The following is a 17,848-nucleotide window of genomic DNA, read 5'->3' on the forward strand; positions in this document are numbered from 1 at the left end:
AGGCCGCTTTCCTTCTGCCCCCCCCCTTTCCCCCTCCTTCCCCTACCTAACCTGCCTCCCAGCTCTACCTAAATCACCCCCCTACCTTTATTTTATAAGTTGCACCTGCCTCTGGTCAGGCGTAGTTTGCGTGCGCTGGTCGAGTACCAGCGCGCGATCACCCAGCACGGCCACTGTGCCAGGGGCCTCGGTCCCGCCCCCGCCCCGCCCCACCCTGCCCACTCCCCACCCCTTTTTTCAAGCCCCAGGACATATGCGCATCCTGGGGCTTGCGCGCGTCGCCGGGCCTATGCAAAATAGGCTCGGTGCGCGCAGGAGCGGGTTTTCGCGGTTACGCGCGTAACCCTTTTAAAATCCGCCTCTTTGTGTGAATGTGATTTGTGACAGCGAATACAGGGGACTATCATAAACAATTTTTAAAATAATGACAATGACATTTTGAAATGATATAGGATATTACTGTCTGCAATTTATATATTTATTATACTGTAACATACACAGAATATGGCTTTTCTTTGGAACTTAGCAAGTGGCAATTACAATTAGAAAACTAAATTTGAAAAACTGGGCTTATGACTAAAGATGATGGGGATCTTTATTATTTCTTTCTAGTCACTAAATAAATGTTAGCGTACATGTTATAGCTGTTTTGCACATGTTAAAAACAGAGTGCTATACATACAATAAGACCTTATTGTTGCATACTAAAATGGTCCCCCTACTCATTAGCAGCAGTGTGATAAAATTAGCATATACCCTCTAGGGATGCACATTACATAAGTACATAAGATTTGCCATACTGGGTCAGACCAAAGGTCCATCAAGCCCAGTATTCTGTTTCCAACAGTGGCCATGCCAGGTCACAAGTACCTGGCAGGATCCCAAGGGGTAGAGAGATTCCATACCGCTTATCTCAGGGATAAGAAGTGGATGTTTTGCAACTCCACCTTCATAATGGTTTATGGACTTTTCCTGCAGGAGCTTGTCCAAACCTTTTTTAAATGCAGCTACACTAATAGCTTTCATCATATCCTCTGGCAATGAATTCAAAAGCTTAATTATGCGTTGAGTAAAAAAAAAAAAATTAAAAAAAAATATATTATTAGTTTTAAATGTATCACCTAGTAACTTTATTGTGTGTTTCCTAGTCTTTGTACTCTTTGAAAGAGTAAACAACTGATTAATGAATACTTGTTCCATTCCACTCATTATTTTATAGACCTCTATCATATTTCCCCTCAACTGTCTCTTCTCCAGGCTGAAGAGTCCTAACCTCTTTAGACATTCCTCATAAAGGAATTGTTCCATCCCCTTATCATTTTGGTCACCCTTCTCTGTACCTTTTATAATCTGCTATATCTTTTATGAAATGTGGTGACCAGAACTGGACACAATATTCAAGATGCTTCTGTAGGGCCTCTAGGCCGGGGGATTGCGTGCCAGCACTCTGCCGGTGCGCGCAATCTACGCGCACATGTTATAAAACCGGGCGTACATTTGTGCGCGCTGAGTTGCGTGCACAAATGTACGCCCACGCGTACTCTTAAAATCCGGCCCACTGCCGGTGCCTAGGTAGTGGTACTATTTTCTTTCAACAAATGATGACATAGTTTATGGAAAAGCAGCACACCACCACACTCATATTTTACACACTTTTCTACTCTAAGATCAACTCAGAAAAGCAAAAAAAAAAAAATCAACCTTGGCTCCTTTCTTCTCCCACAGCCCAGAGACAAATAAGCTGAAATGGTATTTGGCTCAAACTTTCTTTCATTTTCAGTTTGAAAAAACAGAGAGACAGACACTGTCAATCCATGTAGATGCCAACTAGGCTAGACTGGTTAAAAAATGCTTCACCTTGATTGGCACTGCTTCCTATCTTATTCTCTCTCCCTTCCTGCCCCGATGCCAGTCATTCTAGAATCAAGTGTGACATCATTGGTTTCGAGCTGCCTTCAGGAGAAAAAAATCCTGAAGTTTTACTTATCCCATAGACTTCAATAGGAAACAAAAATAAATGCAAACAACATTTTTTCATTGAATTTTGGCACAATGGCCATTTGTTATGATTTTAAATGAAATGAATCTTCCTGATTCAGTTCGGATTCCTTATTCATTTTAAATTAATGCACATTCCTAGTGGGTATGTTCTAATTGCAGCACACTGATACTAATGTTTAGAGGAACCATTTTAGTATGCACAATAAGATCTTATTGTATAGCACATTATTTTAAGAATAGGCAAAACAGCCATAACATGCACATTAAAATTTAGTTAGTGCTTAGAAAGACATGATAAAGATCCACATCATCCTTAATTATAACCTAATTTTCTCGAATTTTGTTTTCTAATTGTTCATGCCACTTGCTAATTAATAAATTGAATCTGTCTTGAACGAATAGATGTGAATCAGTTATTTACACTTTCGGATAATAGAAGGACTAGGGGGCATTCCATGAAGTTAGCTAGTAGCACATTTAAGACTAATCGGAGAAAATTCTTTTTCACTCACCGCACAATGAAGCTCTGGAATTTGTTGCCAGAGGATGTGGTTAGTGCAGTTAGTGTAGCTGGGTTCAAGAAAGGTTTGGATAAGTTCTTGGAGGAGAAGTCCATTAAATGCTATTAATCAAGTTTACTTAGGGAATAGCCACTGCTATTAATTGCATCAGTAGCATGGGATCTTCTTGGTGTTTGTGTAATTGCCAGGTTCTTGTGGCCTGGTTTGGCCTCTGTTGGAAACAGGATGCTGGGCTTGATGGACCCTTGGTCTGACCCAGCATGGCAATTTCTTATGTTCTTATGTTCTGTAGTTTGTGTATATGCTGCAGTATGATAAAAATACACATTGCTAACAGTAATACCTCATTTCATTTCAGAATGTTACTGTTTTCATTATTTTCAAAATTATTTATGATATTCCCCTATTGTTACTCACTGTCTCAAATCGCATTCACACAAACTGTATGTCACGGTTTCACCTGAGGTGCAGCCTCCTCTCCACCAGGGGGACTCAGTGAGCTTCAACCCCAGCTTTGCCTAAGCTCCTCCTCACTGCTTGTACCACACCCAAGCTTCGGACCCATTTAGCCCAGCCTTGTCAGAACTGCCTTGCCATTTCATGGAGTCATTCTTGGCTCTTTGACCAGGACTCTTTCTTTCTAAGCTTTGTGGTCTCTGAGCCTTTTGTCCTCCTGTTCCTAGTGCTGTGGCCTACTCAGGCCTTCCTCGCCTTCTACAAATCAACTTCTCTTTTTGTACCTTTCATTGATTTAAATGATAGAAATTCATCAGTCATAACAAATTTGAGGTTAATTCCTCTGATGGTGTATGTATCACCACTTCCTCAAACTCACCCTGAGTAGAATGTGCCCATCTACAGTGCTACTTATATAGAGAGTCCTATTCACACTATTAAAGTCCTTTTTCTCTCTCTCACGATCTCTCTCGTTAATGGCTGTGATGCGATAATGTACTGAGCATTGTGGTATTTATCTATGCGATGCAGTAACTCTACAATTTGCCTAACCATGCCCATTTTTTTTATCATGAGTGCTATTTCTGCTATATTTATAGCAAAATGATATCTCTAGGCCATAGTGCCTTACAGTGGTCAAAGAGAAATTATATATGGCAGTGAAAAAACTGGCTCATGGCTACTTATTTATGAGAAATAATACTAATACTGCAACTAAGAACCTAAGAGTTGTGGAAGTTAAAATACCAACGTTCAATTCATTGGCAAATCCTGCAATGCGAGCCAGCAATAATATCTAGAGGACAGAGTTCTTCATATTATTGGTTTACAAATTATGAATTATCTATGATACCTGAAGATTAGACTGTTGCCAATGTAACACCAATTTTTTAAAAAGGTTCCAGGATTATCCAAGAAACTACAGACTAGTGAGTCTGACATCAGTACCAGGCAAAATGAAACTATCATAAAGAATAAAAGTACTGAACATATAGATAGTTGTAGTTTAATGGGACACAGCCAACATGGATTTAGTTGAGGGAAGTCTTGCCTCACCAACCTGCTACATTTTTTTGAAGGTGTAAATAAACATGTGAATAAAGGTGAGCCAGTTGATGAAGTGTTTCTGGATTTCCAGAAAGCGTTTGAGAAAGTCCCCCATGAGAGACTTCTGAGGAAATTAAATGGTCATGGGATAGGAGGCAATGTCCTATTGTGGACTGGAAACTGGTTAAAAGACAGAAAACAGAGCAGGGCTAAATGATCAGTTTTCTCAATGGAGTACCCCAGGGATCTGTTCTGGGTTTGCTGCTTTTTAAAATATTTATAAACAACCTGGAAATGGGAACAATAAGTGAGGAGATCAAATTTGCAAATGATACAAAATTATTCAAAGTTGTTAAATCACAAGAGGATTGTGAGAAATTGCAAGAGGACCTTGCAAGTCTAGGAGACTGGGCATGCAAGTGGCAGATGAATTTAATGTGGACAAGTGCAAAGTGATACATATAGGGAAGAGCAATCTAAACAATAGTTACACAATGCAAGGTTCCCCATTAGGAGCCACAACTCAAGAAAAGGATCTAGGTGTCATCTTTGTGGGTAATATGTTGAAAACCTTTGCTCAGTGTGTGGTGGCAGCCAAGAAAGCAAACAGAATGCTAGGGATTATTAGGAAAGGAATGGAGAATAAAGCAGATAATTTAATATTGTCCCTGTATTGCTCCATGGTGTGACAAAGTCTTGAGTATTGTGTGCAATTCTGTTCACCATATCTCAAAAAGGTATAGCAAAATTAGAAAAGGTACAGAGAAGGGCAACCAAAATGATAAAAGGGATGGAACAATTCTCCTTCAAGGAAAGGCTAAAGAAGTTAGGGTTATTCAGCTTGGAAAAGAGGTGGCTGAGGAAAGATGATAGAGGTCTATAAAATAATGAGCAGAATGGAACAGGTGAATGCAGACTGGTAGTTTACTCTTTCAAAAAGTACAAAGACTAGGAGACAAGCAATGAAGTTACTAGGTGATACATTTAAGACAACAGGAGAAAATATTTTTTTACTCAACACATAATTAAGCTCTGGAATTTGTTGCCAGAGGATGTAGAGAAAGCTATTAGTGTAGCTGGGTTTAAAAAAGGTTGATGAAGCAAGAGGGTAGGTTGTCTAAGAACACCGTGTAGGCAACAATATGGATTAGACACCAGGAAAAGTCCAAACAGTTCTTTATTTGAGTGGAGACAAATTTGATACAAACGCCCAACTCAGGCCGAGTGTCGCCCCACTTGGGGATGCCTCAGGGGCTAGAACAACAAATATAACATATAAATAAACATACATACATAATTGGACTTTTCCTGGTGTTTAAAAAAGGTTGGACATGATCCTGAAGAAAAAGTCATAAGACATTATTAAGGTAGACAAGAGAAAATCCACTGCTTATCCCTGTGATAAGCAGCATGGAATCGAATTACCTTTTGGGATTCTGCCAGGTACTTGTGGTCTGGGTTGGCTACTGTTAGAAACAGGATACTGGGCTTGATGGACCTTTGGTCTGACCCAGTATGGTAAATCTTATGTTCTTAAAACAGCAGCAGCCAGAGGTAAGAGAATAACAAATGCAGGGAAAAAGAAAAGTCATATAACAGATAAGCATAGCATTTCAGAAGGAAACATTAAGAAACAGATCAAATGTAGCATAAACAATAGGAATAGCTTATAAACAGTGTGAAACTGTCAAGTAAAGTTAATACAAGTGATGCCAGAGGTGTACAGGATCTATATAAATAAAGCTAGTTGTTAAAAAGTTGTGAAGAAAAGCCATGTCCTGAGACCCTTCCTAAACTTAGAAAAATAATTTTCCAAGTGTAAGGAGCATGGGAGGGAGTTCTATAGGCTAGGGGCCAAATATGAATAGTTCAGCTCACATGTTCTTTCCAGTTGGATTTCTTTGGTGGAAGGCAATTTAAGTCATTCTTACTGCAAATAATATAAAGCTCGTCCTGATTGATAAGGAATATGGAGGTTAGAAATGTATGGGGGAATACTCCAGTGAAGTGCCTTGAATGTAAGGAATTCAATCTATGCAACTTGAGATGGGTAACCAGTGAAGATATTGCAGCAAAGGGGTTATGTAATCAAATTTCTTTTTACCAAAAATCAATTTGGCAGCAGTATTACTATTTTGAACAATCTGAAGCCTCTGAGTTAAGCTGGAGGATTGGCCATAGTACAAGACATTACAGTAGTCAAGACATCTTTAAACCAGTGAATAAGTTAGGATTTTGAGATCATGTAAGTCTAAGAAAGGCCTAAGTCACCGAATAAATCATAAGTAATAGTAGGACTGTTGCACAAGATTAAAGATAGGAGGTGAGAAGTTAAGTTCAGAGTCTAATTTAACTCCAAGGGGTGGTGACAACATCCTTAAGCTCAGCTGTATAAGTAAGCCAGCCATCAAAGGAGAAGAGAGGCTCTGTGGGTCTATGTGCCTGGCAAACCATATAGCTTCTGATTTTTCTGGGTTTACTTTTAACTTGGATGAACGAAGCCAGTTGGAAATCTGGGTTAGGCACTCATTAAATGTACTCAAAGAGACCAGAGACTTGAACTCCAGACTGGAGACAACCTTGAATATCATCAGCGTTAATAAAAACAGCCAAGCCTGGGCTTCTGATCGGAATGGCCAATGGGAAGAGATACAAGTTAAATAGCATGGGTGACAGAACGGAGTCCTGCAGGACACCACAAGTGAGGCGTCACAGTTGCAATGAGTCCGCGTTCCAGTTGACCTGGTAGGTTCGGTCCCTAAGAAAAGATTTGAACTAGCTAAGCAGGGAGTCATGAATACTGATGTCAATCAGGAATTTAATCAGCAAGTAATGGTCAATAGTATCAAAAGATGAGCTCATGCCAAGAAAGACAATGATCACAGTCTTTCCCTCGTCTAAGTTTAGGATAATTTCAGCAAGTAGTGCAAAGTGCACTCAGTACCGAATCCTCTTTGGAAACCAAATTATTTAGGGTGGAGGCCTAATGTTTTATCCAAGAAAACTAAAAGTTGAGCAACTACCACTTTCTCTCTTATTTAAGAGAGGATAGGAAGGTTAGAAATATGTCCATAATGGTCAGGAATGTCTGGGAACAATATGATGTTTCTTTCATACCAGGAGGACCTTAGCTGCTTAAAGCCCATCCAGTAAGGTGGGCTGTCTGGTGTTTATGATATTAGTTAAAAATGGGAAGAGACCTAAGTCTAGATTTATCAGCAGTTTAAAGGGTAGAGGGTCCTGTAAGGAGGAAGAGGTATTCATTTGTCGCAGAACAAATTGCAAGCTGGCTGGTGAGATCTTGTTAAAAGCAGATAACTTGCTTACGGAGATTCTGGTGCTAACAGGGGAGAGAGGTGATTCAGGTATAGATAAAGTGGTATTGGAGAAAACTTCTGCTTGGATATTTTTTATTTTCTCCATTAAGTCTGAAGCCAAATCTTCTGCTGTAAGTTTCTTTGGGTTGGAACTGGTGACAGATTGAATCCCTGAAACTTGGGAAACTAACTTAAAAATGCACTTAAGCCTGTCTCTGATGGCGCGGGGATGGGGGTTTCCAATCTTGTTGGGGCTTTGGAGAGGATGAACTGTACCTCCCTGCTCACTGTCCATTTCACTTTGGGTATGGGGAATTAGCAGCAACTATCATAGACACTTTCTTGTTTTTTGTTGGTGGCCACACCATTACTATGTCTTTGCTATTGAAGGTGATTTGTAGTGTGTAGTCAGTACAATTTATTGCATGGAATGTTAATTCCATTACATTTTTACAGATGTGCTAACAAAATATTTTGAACACGTTTTATTGCATAGGCTCCCAAGCAGCTGATTTATCGTGTGGTTTTTTTTCTCTGTGTAGGTCTACTGCCTCTTAAACAGTTTTTATGTCTTAAAATTGAACTTCATATCTGACTCCAAAGTATACTATTTTCAGGTAGTCCCTTGTGGGCATTTAGAGATGTTTTAGATTGTTATAACATTTTAAGGGTTAAAAATAACTTTAAAACAATCCAGTTGTTAATCTCTTTAGTTCTGGGGTATCATGTGCCAGGAATTCCCAGTATCTTCTCTGGTGGTGCTTAAGTCTCCTGCTGGAGCCTGTCAGGAATGTACGTCCGGCGGATGGGCAGTCAGACAAATGACTGCTTAAGGTTGGAACATCTATGTAGACATGGAGTTCCCAGGATTACAATCTGGCAAAGTTGACTCAGCCTCTTGTCCTGTGGTGAATACAATGAGTACCAGTTGTAATTGGGTAATAATACATTTAATTGAGTAATTTGTCTGTTAAGATGTCTGAATAAAAGTGCTTAATGTGAACAGAACTATTATTATTATTCCTGGTTAAATCACCCTCAAAATACAAGGGTAAATACTTTTCCAAAGTGTAATAGTTACTTCCTACTTGAGTAGCATGCTGTCATAGGTAAGCAGTTTAACATAGCTGCATTTTGACTTTATTGTTATAGTGCTGCTGTAAAGATGAGCCATTTTTTAAATATGAAACATAAGCTCATTGCCACTAGAATTCTATAAGGCAAATCAACATTTGTCATCTATCATAGGATTATACTGCGAATAGAATTTGCTTGCTTTCTTCCTGTGAATGAATAAAGATACAAACTAAAACATAAATCTTATGGAGAAATATTCATTTTTGTCAGTCATTTTCATTTGTATGCCCTTCTCAGACAGTAAAATCAGTACCTTGCATGTTTTTACTATAATACAGGTTATAAATCGGGTATTAGTCAAAATATTTGCATCCTTTATGCTGATTTACTCTACCAATGGATCTATTCAGCAGGAAATTTGTATCTGTTTGCATATACAAGAATTATAAGTAATTGGAAATGAAGTTCCCTTCCCACCCATGCCCATTTTCTCTCTTTTATCGTTCTCTCTACCCAGTTTTATGTTTGGAGCCCTAATGTAGTCTTTTGTAAGAAGTTTACTTGCATTGCTAAGTATATTCCATTTGCAAACTTGGAAATTGATAAACATTGTTCACAAGAACATGATGCTATAAAGCAAGCAAAGTAAAATAAGAGGTCCACATTCAAATGGTTTCTTCAGCTAAGTTCAGGGCTTAGATGGACAAACTGTGGGATTTGAATTTCCTGCTTAAACAGCCACTTCTGACTTTCTGGGTAAGATTTTAGGCAGATAAAATTTATCCAGATAAGTCAGAGGTGTTGCGGAGGCATTTTTGAAGCATGCCAAACTTATCTAGATAACTTACCCAGATAGTTGTATATAATTCAGAGCTATTCAGGTAAGTCATAAACTTATCCAGATAACTTAGATTCAACTGGGTATAAGCAATGGCACAGCCTTGCTGCTGAATATTTGGTTTAGGTAGTGCTTTCCTTCTAGAAAGAAAGATACCAGTGCTCAGATGCAAAGCTGCCCATAGGGTGGAGGAAACTGGGGCAACTGCCAAGTGCCCTGCTTCCCTCCCAGTAGCTCTACTCTGCAACTAGCAGCAGGGTTCAGTCACAGCATGATCTTACCCTTGCCAGCAGGAGAAATAACAGTGCAGCACTTTAACTTCTGGTGCCTCCTCTGCAACCTTTATGGCATGGGAAAAGTACGAGTGGGAGAAGGAGGTTGAAAGAGAGAGAGGTACCATTGATGCTTTTCTCTCATTCTCATCTCCCTCCCCTACTGGTGTTTTTCTCAGATTTAGATTCAGAAACTTTATTGTATGACAAAATGTGTACATACGTTGCTTTAATAATACATAAAGGGGCAGATTTTATAACCTGCGCGCACAAATGTACGCCCGATTTTATAACATACGTGCACCACCGCGCGCATGTTATAAAATCCAGGGTTGGCGCGCACAAGGGGGTGCACACTTGTGCACCTTGCCTGCGCCGAGCCCTAGGGGAGCCCCGATGGCTTTCCCTGTTCCCTCCGAGGCCGCTCCGAAATTGGGACGCGCGTGCAGGAGCAGGTTTTCGGGGTTACGCTCATAAGTTACGCGCATAACTCTTTGAAAATCTGCCCCAAAGTGGTTAATTGGAGAATAAAGACGAAAATTACAGAATGATGCTAATAACTAATTTAAATGACAGGGCACAGAATGGTTAATAGTATGAACAATTACCAGGTTCTGGTGCTGTTCCATATTGTACCTGATTATTTTTATTTATTTATTTATTTATTTATTTAAGGTTTTTCTATACCGGCATTCATGATAAGATCATATCATGCCGGTTTACATATAACAGGGGGTGCAAAAACTGTTCTTTTAACAAGTGCAACGGAAGCAAAAGTTACAATAAAACAAGGTTGTAGAACTGGGAGAGGAAGGAAATAAGGATAGTAGCGTAAAAATTTACATAGGTAACTTATTTACATTGTGCAGTGAGGTCTCTCAATGGATATTTGACTCCGGAAAGGCTTGCCTGAATAGCCAAGTCTTAAGTTTTTTTTTGAATGTTGGTAAGCAGGGTTCAAGTCTAAGGTCCGGTGGTAAGGTATTCCAAAGAGAGAGGCCCGCTGTAGAAAAGGCCCGGTCTCTGAGTGCCTTATGGAGTGTAGATTTAGTTGGAGGAACGGTCAGGGAGCCTTTGTAGGCGTCTCTGATAGGTCTGGATGATGAGTGCATTCTGAGGGGGATTTGGTATACAAAGCTTGTGCTCTTTACTGATCAGTGTCCTGTAGAGAACAGCCTTCTGCTTCCTGCTCCATCCAGCCTCTACCCTCCCAGGCAGTAGCCTGCAGAGATCAGGAGGGTAGGGGTGAGACTGGAGCAAACAGAATAGAGCAGAAAACAGCTATTCTGTGCCCTAAATCCAGCCATTCCCCTCTTGTCATTTCCCAGTGGCTGATGCAGAAGTGAAAAATAAAGGTGCTGAGGATACTAAGTTCTCTCAAGAACCATAAGAAAAAAAGCCCTCTGTTTTTCCCAATCACATTTGATTTCGATTCCTTCTGTTTAGATCTGTGAGACTAGATGAGAACTAGGAAAGAACTTTTTCCTTAGCGAGTCGTACAATCTGAAATAACCTTTCAGAATAGTTATATTTAACATCTTGTACTAAGGTGTTTAAGAAGCTGCTGAAGACTTTTTAGATTTAAGCAAGCTTATGATCATCTGAATATTTCAAGAGCAGGCTATTTTTTTTGTTATTTTATTTGTTTTATCAATTTGTTTTTATGAATGTTATTCTGTAAAACACTTTCAACCTTGTGTAAGTGGTATATACATTTTCAAAATAATAAATAAATAAATAACATCTGGATACCTTACTCAGTCTGCCTGTGGCTTAATATCAACCTTTTAGCGTTTTGTTTTGTTTTTTAAGATGAGAGACAGAATAATAGCTAGAATACATAGATGTGGTTGAAGGACAAATATTTGTCATTACAGTATACAGTGATAACTAGGATCAACAATTTGAATTTGCAGGGATTATGAGCAATTAGATCTTATGCCTATTGTGAAATAATTTTGGGGAGCAATTGCTTTTCTATGTTTTGCTTTGCAATTAAGCAAGTACTTAAGCTTTAGACCAGGGCTTCCCAAACTGAGTCGAGACCCCCAAAAAAAATCTTCAGCTGGAGGCCTTCCAGTCTTTTGCACTGAGTGCCGAATGTATGATTACTTACTAATTGGTGAGAGGTATGTGTGCACCTGGAGCAAAGAGCTTCTGGCTCTCAGAAAATGAGTCTGATCTCCAGAGGCTAAAGTGGCAGACCTGAAGGAGCTAAGGGAGACAGAAAGGTTATCTAGAGGAAACCTTCAGGGATATAGTAGCCAAGTCCCAACTCCAGTGTGGCAGCCCCTGTTCTGCTTTGAGGAAACAAGGTCACGTGGACAGAAAGCATTACCTTAGTTTAGCAAGAAGTGATCCTGTAGCTAGGACCTGCTTCAAGGATGAGTCTCCAAGGGCTTGTACCCAGGTGGGAAAGGTTAGGTTGGCCATCATAACTGGTGATTCGATTATTAGGACTGTAGATAGATGGATGGCTGGTGGACATGAGCATCGCTTGGTAATTTGCCTGCCTGATACAAAGGTGGCAGACCTCACACATCACCTAACTGAAATTTTAGTGCTGGGGAGAAGCCAGCTGTCATGATTCACATGGGCACCAAAAACATAGCAAGGTGTGGGAGGGAAGTTCTGGAAGCCATAATTTAAGCTCTTAGGTAGAAAGTTGGAATCCAGAACTTCTAGGGTAGCATTCTCTGAAATGCTTCCTGTTCCACATGCAGGACCCCAGAGGCAGACAGAGCTCCAGAATCTTAGTGCTTGGATGAGATGAAGATACAGGGAAGACATGCTTTATTTTTTGTTAGGAACTGAGCAACATTTTGCACAAGCAGGAGCCTATTCTAAAAGGATGGGCTCTGCCTTAACCAGGTGGATTCAAGCTGCTGGTGCTAATCTTTAAAAAGGAGATAGAGCAGCTTATTATCTAGATCAAGGGGGAAAGCTGACAGTCACTCAGCAGTAAAAGGTTCAGAGGGAGGTATCTTCAAAGGTTACTAAAGAAACAGGGGAGTTAGAGCATCCCAATAGAGAGGTTCCAATAAAAGCAAACATAGCCCATGTGTTTATAAGTAAAGAACAGATTCCGAATTACCCCTGTTAACTGCTAGGAAAGTTGTATATACAAATGAAAAACATACCTTGAAATGTTTGTATGCTAATGTCAGAAGTCTAAAATCTAAGTTGGGAGAGTTAGAATATATAGCACTGAATGAAGATAACCTTTAGATATTATCTCAGAGACTTGAAGATTGGAGGATGGTCAGTGTAATGTTGATCTTAAAAAAGAGGCAAAGAGTAATAGAGTTGGGTTATAGGGAGAGAGAGAGTGTTTGAGGACTGACTTGGAGAGATGGGGTAGGGGTAGAGAGAGAGGTAGGGATGGGCACGCCCTCTCAGGGGGCCAGAGATGACCCAGACCATTCCCAGCTTTTGAGGTCTCTAGCCATTATTTATTTATTTATTTATTTATTTAACACTTTTATATACCGATATTCTTGTAACAAGTTACAAATCACTTCGGTTTACATTGTAACGATAACCAGCGCATGAAAGAATGCTTTACATTGAACAAGGAAGTGCAAACTTGGATCATAAAACTGAAGTAACCAGGGAGATAACTTGAAGAGACATTGACCGGCGAGACGGATTATGATTTGGTTTAATACCCGTGGTTTTAGCCATAATACAAATGACATAGGGATAAGGATGCACCAAAATTAATAAGTATTCCATTTGAAGGCCCCCTTCAGCTTGAGACCCAGGACAGTTGACCTTCCTGAACCCTCTTCTGGTTGGCCCTGGGGATGAGTTGTGGGGAAAGATAGAGTAGTAGAGAGAGGTTTGGATGGAGAACTTGATTGGTTAGGATTGGAGGGTAGAGGAGAGGGGGATGAGTGATAGTGATGGGTTAGGGGAGAGAGTAATGAGATCAGGCTTGGGGAGGGGAGAAAGAGAGTAGAGGGGGACAGGCTGGGGGGTGCTAATTTAACTGATATTTTTTCAGGTCTCTGCTAGTATCTTATAGTATTTTAAATCTTTGAATTTGGTAGATTCCTTTAGTACAACAAATATAGCCTAGTAAAAGGTTTGAGATCTTCTCAAGCCATTCAGCCCAGTCAATTCAAACAAGCACAATTGAAAAAAAAAAGAATTGTTGGGCATTCACCTTCCCACAATTATGGTAATTTTGCAAATGATGAAAAAAATAATCTGTAACAGATGAGCAAGCAAGAAGGGGGTGAAGAAATGAAAGGGAACGTGGAATAACTGGAAGAATGGTTGTAGGTTTGGAAAATGAGTTTCAGTGGTATACAATATAGATTCATCCATTTTGGATGCCAAATTCCTTTAGCCATAGCTTTCTCTCAATAAGAAGGACAAGAACTGGAATATGTGAAACAAGCAAGAGATATAGGAGTAATCATCTTAAATGACCAAAAGGAAGTCAGTCTTTGTAATAAAGCAATAGGAAAAGCTAACAGTGTTCTTGATTGCATAATTAAGAGATAGCAGGAAAAAGAAAATAATATTGCTTTTGCATAGGTCACTGGTAAGATTCCTTTTTGAATACTGTCTTTATTGAGAGGATGGAAGTGATTAAAAAAGGGGGCTACTAATATGATACAAGGCCTACAGTACTCAAAATTTAGTTTCTGTAGGAAATACGGGAAAGGAGAATATGACAGAAGCATTCAAATATTTGACAGGCTTTAATAAATTATAGGAATTTGAAATGTTGTATAGAAAAAGAAATTGAAAGACAAGAGGGTCATGATTTATTTATTTATTTATTTATTTATTTTTTTATTTTTATATACCGGAATTCCTGTATACAATACAAATCAGTCCGGTTTACATGAAACGAAAAGATTGCCCTGGTCTGGGAGGTCAGACCGGGGTTTTTTTTTACAAAGAACATTGAACAATAACATATAATACATTGAACAATAACATATAATACAATCATAACATGAACATTGAACAATAACAATAAATACTTAAATATTTTCATAATTAAATTAAAATTAAGCCAATTAGCATGTTAAACTTAAATTAAACATAAAATTAAATTGAAATTTAATTTTGGATAAAATTGTATATTATTAACTGTAATACAAAATATTCCCAAGTTCAGTCAGGATAAGGCGCTTAGTTAAATTCTGGAGATTGGAACGCTTGCCTGAAGAGCCAGGTTTTTAACTTTTTTTTGAACTCTGGTAGACTGGGTTCGAGGCGTAAGTCTGGGGGGAGAGCATTCCAATGGTGTGGTCCTGCAGTTGAGAGTGCTCTTTTTCTTAGTAATGATGTTGCTGGAGGGGCGAACAATGTGCCTCTGTAGGCGCTTCTGATGGGTCTGGAGGATAGGTGTGGACGAAGTTGAGTTTGGAGTGATATAGGTGCGATGTTGTGTATTGATTTATGAATAATGGTGAGGGTTTTAAAAAGGATTCTCTGTTTGATGGGTAGCCAGTGGAGGTTGCTCAGAATGGGGGAGATATGTTCTCTTTTATTGGTGTTTGTTAGGATTCTGGCAGCGGCATTTTGTACCATCTGTAGAGGCTTAATACTGTTGGCGGGGAGGCCAAGTAGAATTGCGTTGCAATAGTCGAGTTTTGAAAAAATAATAGATTGTAGGACGAGGCGAAAGTCGTTGAAGTGAAGGAGTGGTTTTAACTTTTTGAGGACTTGTAGTTTATAGAAACAGTCCTTGGTGATATGATGTGAGCTTGGTGATATGATGTGAGCTTGCAGGGAAAAAGGTTCAGCAGAAAAATGAAAAAATATTTATTTACTAAAAAAGTAGTAGATGCCTTGAATAGCCTACTAGTAAAAATAGTAGCAATCAATCAATGGTGGCAGGTTGGTGTTGGCCCAGAACCATCCAGCAAAGCCACATGGGCTAGGTAGCTGAATTTTAGGGCAACAACCTTAAGAGTTTGATAAAACTCTTATGATGGAGCTTAGTGGTAATACATGGAGGCTGGGAGGGCCTGGGTATTAGATTAAGTATAGGAAATTGTATGCTTTTCTGACCAGGACAATAAAGAATCAAAATGCTGGGATATATGCTTAGAGTAGACCAGAGAAATTGGGCTGACTGGATGGGTCGGTTGTTCCTTATCTGCTGTCATCTACTTTGTTACTATGCTACTTGAGCTAAACTGATGGCCTTTTTTTTATTCCTGGCTAAGCTGTAATGTTCCCACAACTAGATTTTGAAATTGTGTTATGGGGGCATGCCATACTGATTTTCAGCAGTTAGATACATCCTTTAAAAATCTCTTGGGGGATGCAGAAGGAAGCTGCTGAAAGAGAAAAATGAAAGGGGAGATTAAAATACTTGCTTTTTCATTTTTAATTAAAATTACTAAATTAGGGGAAAGAGCCATTTTAACTGGTAGGGGCTAGCCATAAAGACTAGGAAGAAGAAGAAAACGGATCACTATAATGAAGGAGAGCTGATAAATGATTTAGATCTAGATATGTTAAGTCATCTGTATGGGTCTTTTCAGGAAACCTAGGATCTGAAGTGGTGATCGAAGGACACCAGAGATAGGAGAACAGGAAAAGCTATACATACCTGGTACTGTTGATTCCTGGATCTCTGTGCCAGGTTCCTGACTCGTGGATTTCCATGTCATGTCTTTAAAGCTGTGCCTCCAGTCTCCGGGACTGAACTCTGGCCTGCTATGGTTTACTGCCACAACAGGTCCTAGCTTTGGCCTTCTACTAAACCTTTGGGCCTCCCCCCACATGAAGGTACATTTGGGGGGGGGGGGGTAAGGAGGAATGCGAGCGGTGAGACAATGCCTAATTCTGAGACCACCTATTGCCCAGTCAGACTGACAATTTGTGCCTACCCCAAGGAGGACACCCATCCATTTTCTTATGAAAGCCAAAGGACATCCTGCATTAATGCAGGAACCGGTTTCAGCCATTCAAACCATTCAATGTCAGTTGCAATGACTGCAGCAACAAGTGGATTCCTGACAAGATCCAAGGCAGTATGCTCTTGAACTTATTATTTTTGGTTTTTTATATACCAATCTTCTTGCATTGGATACAAATCAAACCGGTTTACATTGAACAATTAAACTTGCCTGATAGCATTACATAGAACGCATAGTGGAACTTCACGTATGCTTTTACCTTCTGATAGGACAGGGCAGTTTTCAAAGAGCAATGTTTTTACCTGCTGAAATGCCTTTGAACTGCCAGTAGGAAGCCTCGTGGCCCTAAAAAATGCCACATATTTCCCTGCCTGAGTAATTTGGGGGCTGAAGGAAGATTTCTGGGGTCTTTTGTATCAGTGCCAGCTGATCTTTAAAATACAACCCCAAATATATCACATGGACTCCACTAAGGTAGGCTAATAATTAGCCTTTTAAGACTCTCAGATGAGCAATGCTGTTCCTAGAACAGGACAACTCAGTCTTACATGATTGAGAGCAGTTCCTGGATGCCATATCTTAAATCTTTGGGGATCCCAACAGGACAAGACTGTAGAAATGAATCTGATGCAGTTCAAACAAGGGAGACAGTTAGTCATGTCATACACAGTAAATGTTTTGTTAATTAGCATTGGAGGTCACATGGAATGAGTTGGCTTTCCATTCCCATTTTAGGAGAGGTCTGTTATCCCAGATTAAGGATGACATTGGCGTGGCTTTCCCCTCCTCCTGATTTAGAATCCTTGCAGTAGGAATTCAGATTGACCATCAGTTCTCAGAACATCACTAAGAACGGGCACAGGAACAGCAAGTAAGATGGACAAAAAGAATACCCCATGAAAACCAGAATGACTGGAAAAACCATTGGGGAAGAAAAGAATTAACGATGATAAGGCTTATGTTTCTATCATGGGGGAAACTGATCACATGAAGGAAGGGCAATTTTCAAAGGCATTTCAGCAGGTAAAAACATTGCTCTTTGAAAACTGCCCTGTCCTATCAGAAGGTAAAAGCATACCTGTAGTTCCACTATGCGTATACTTTTACTCGCAGGTAGGGTAGATGATCCTGGGGGTGGAGAGTGGGCAGGGTTAGCACTTATGATTGTAATTCCTACTAGGATACATAACATGTAATCAGTTGCAGGGAATTCAAAACTTTGACTGGTTATTGGGGCTCTTTGAAAGTGTTTGAGCAGATGGTGTAAAGGACTGGGCTCAGAAAGTGATCTTTACTGGACAGGGAAACCTTTCCCCTCTATGGATGAACAGATCCCTCCCCCAATGAATGGAGTCATGCTATTTTTGACAGATCATAGGCACCTTCACCTCAGGCAAACCAAACCCTGAAATGAAGAGTTCAGTGC

General features: G+C 39.7%; 1 protein-coding gene across 1 annotated transcript in view; it reads left to right on the forward strand.

Annotated features, from left to right (window-relative positions):
* MKX (mohawk homeobox) overlaps window positions 1–17,848 on the forward strand; it is a 178,523-nt gene that overhangs the window by 39,073 nt on the left and 121,602 nt on the right. Inside the window, exon 6 of the mRNA XM_029592612.1 lies at window positions 7,357–7,381. Coding sequence (XP_029448472.1) covers window positions 7,357–7,381 — 25 coding nt within the window. The remainder of the gene's footprint in view (window positions 1–7,356; window positions 7,382–17,848) is intronic.

The sequence above is a fragment of the Rhinatrema bivittatum genome, chromosome 2 (assembly GCF_901001135.1).
Source record: "Rhinatrema bivittatum chromosome 2, aRhiBiv1.1, whole genome shotgun sequence".
NCBI classification, from domain to species: Eukaryota; Metazoa; Chordata; class Amphibia; order Gymnophiona; family Rhinatrematidae; genus Rhinatrema; species Rhinatrema bivittatum.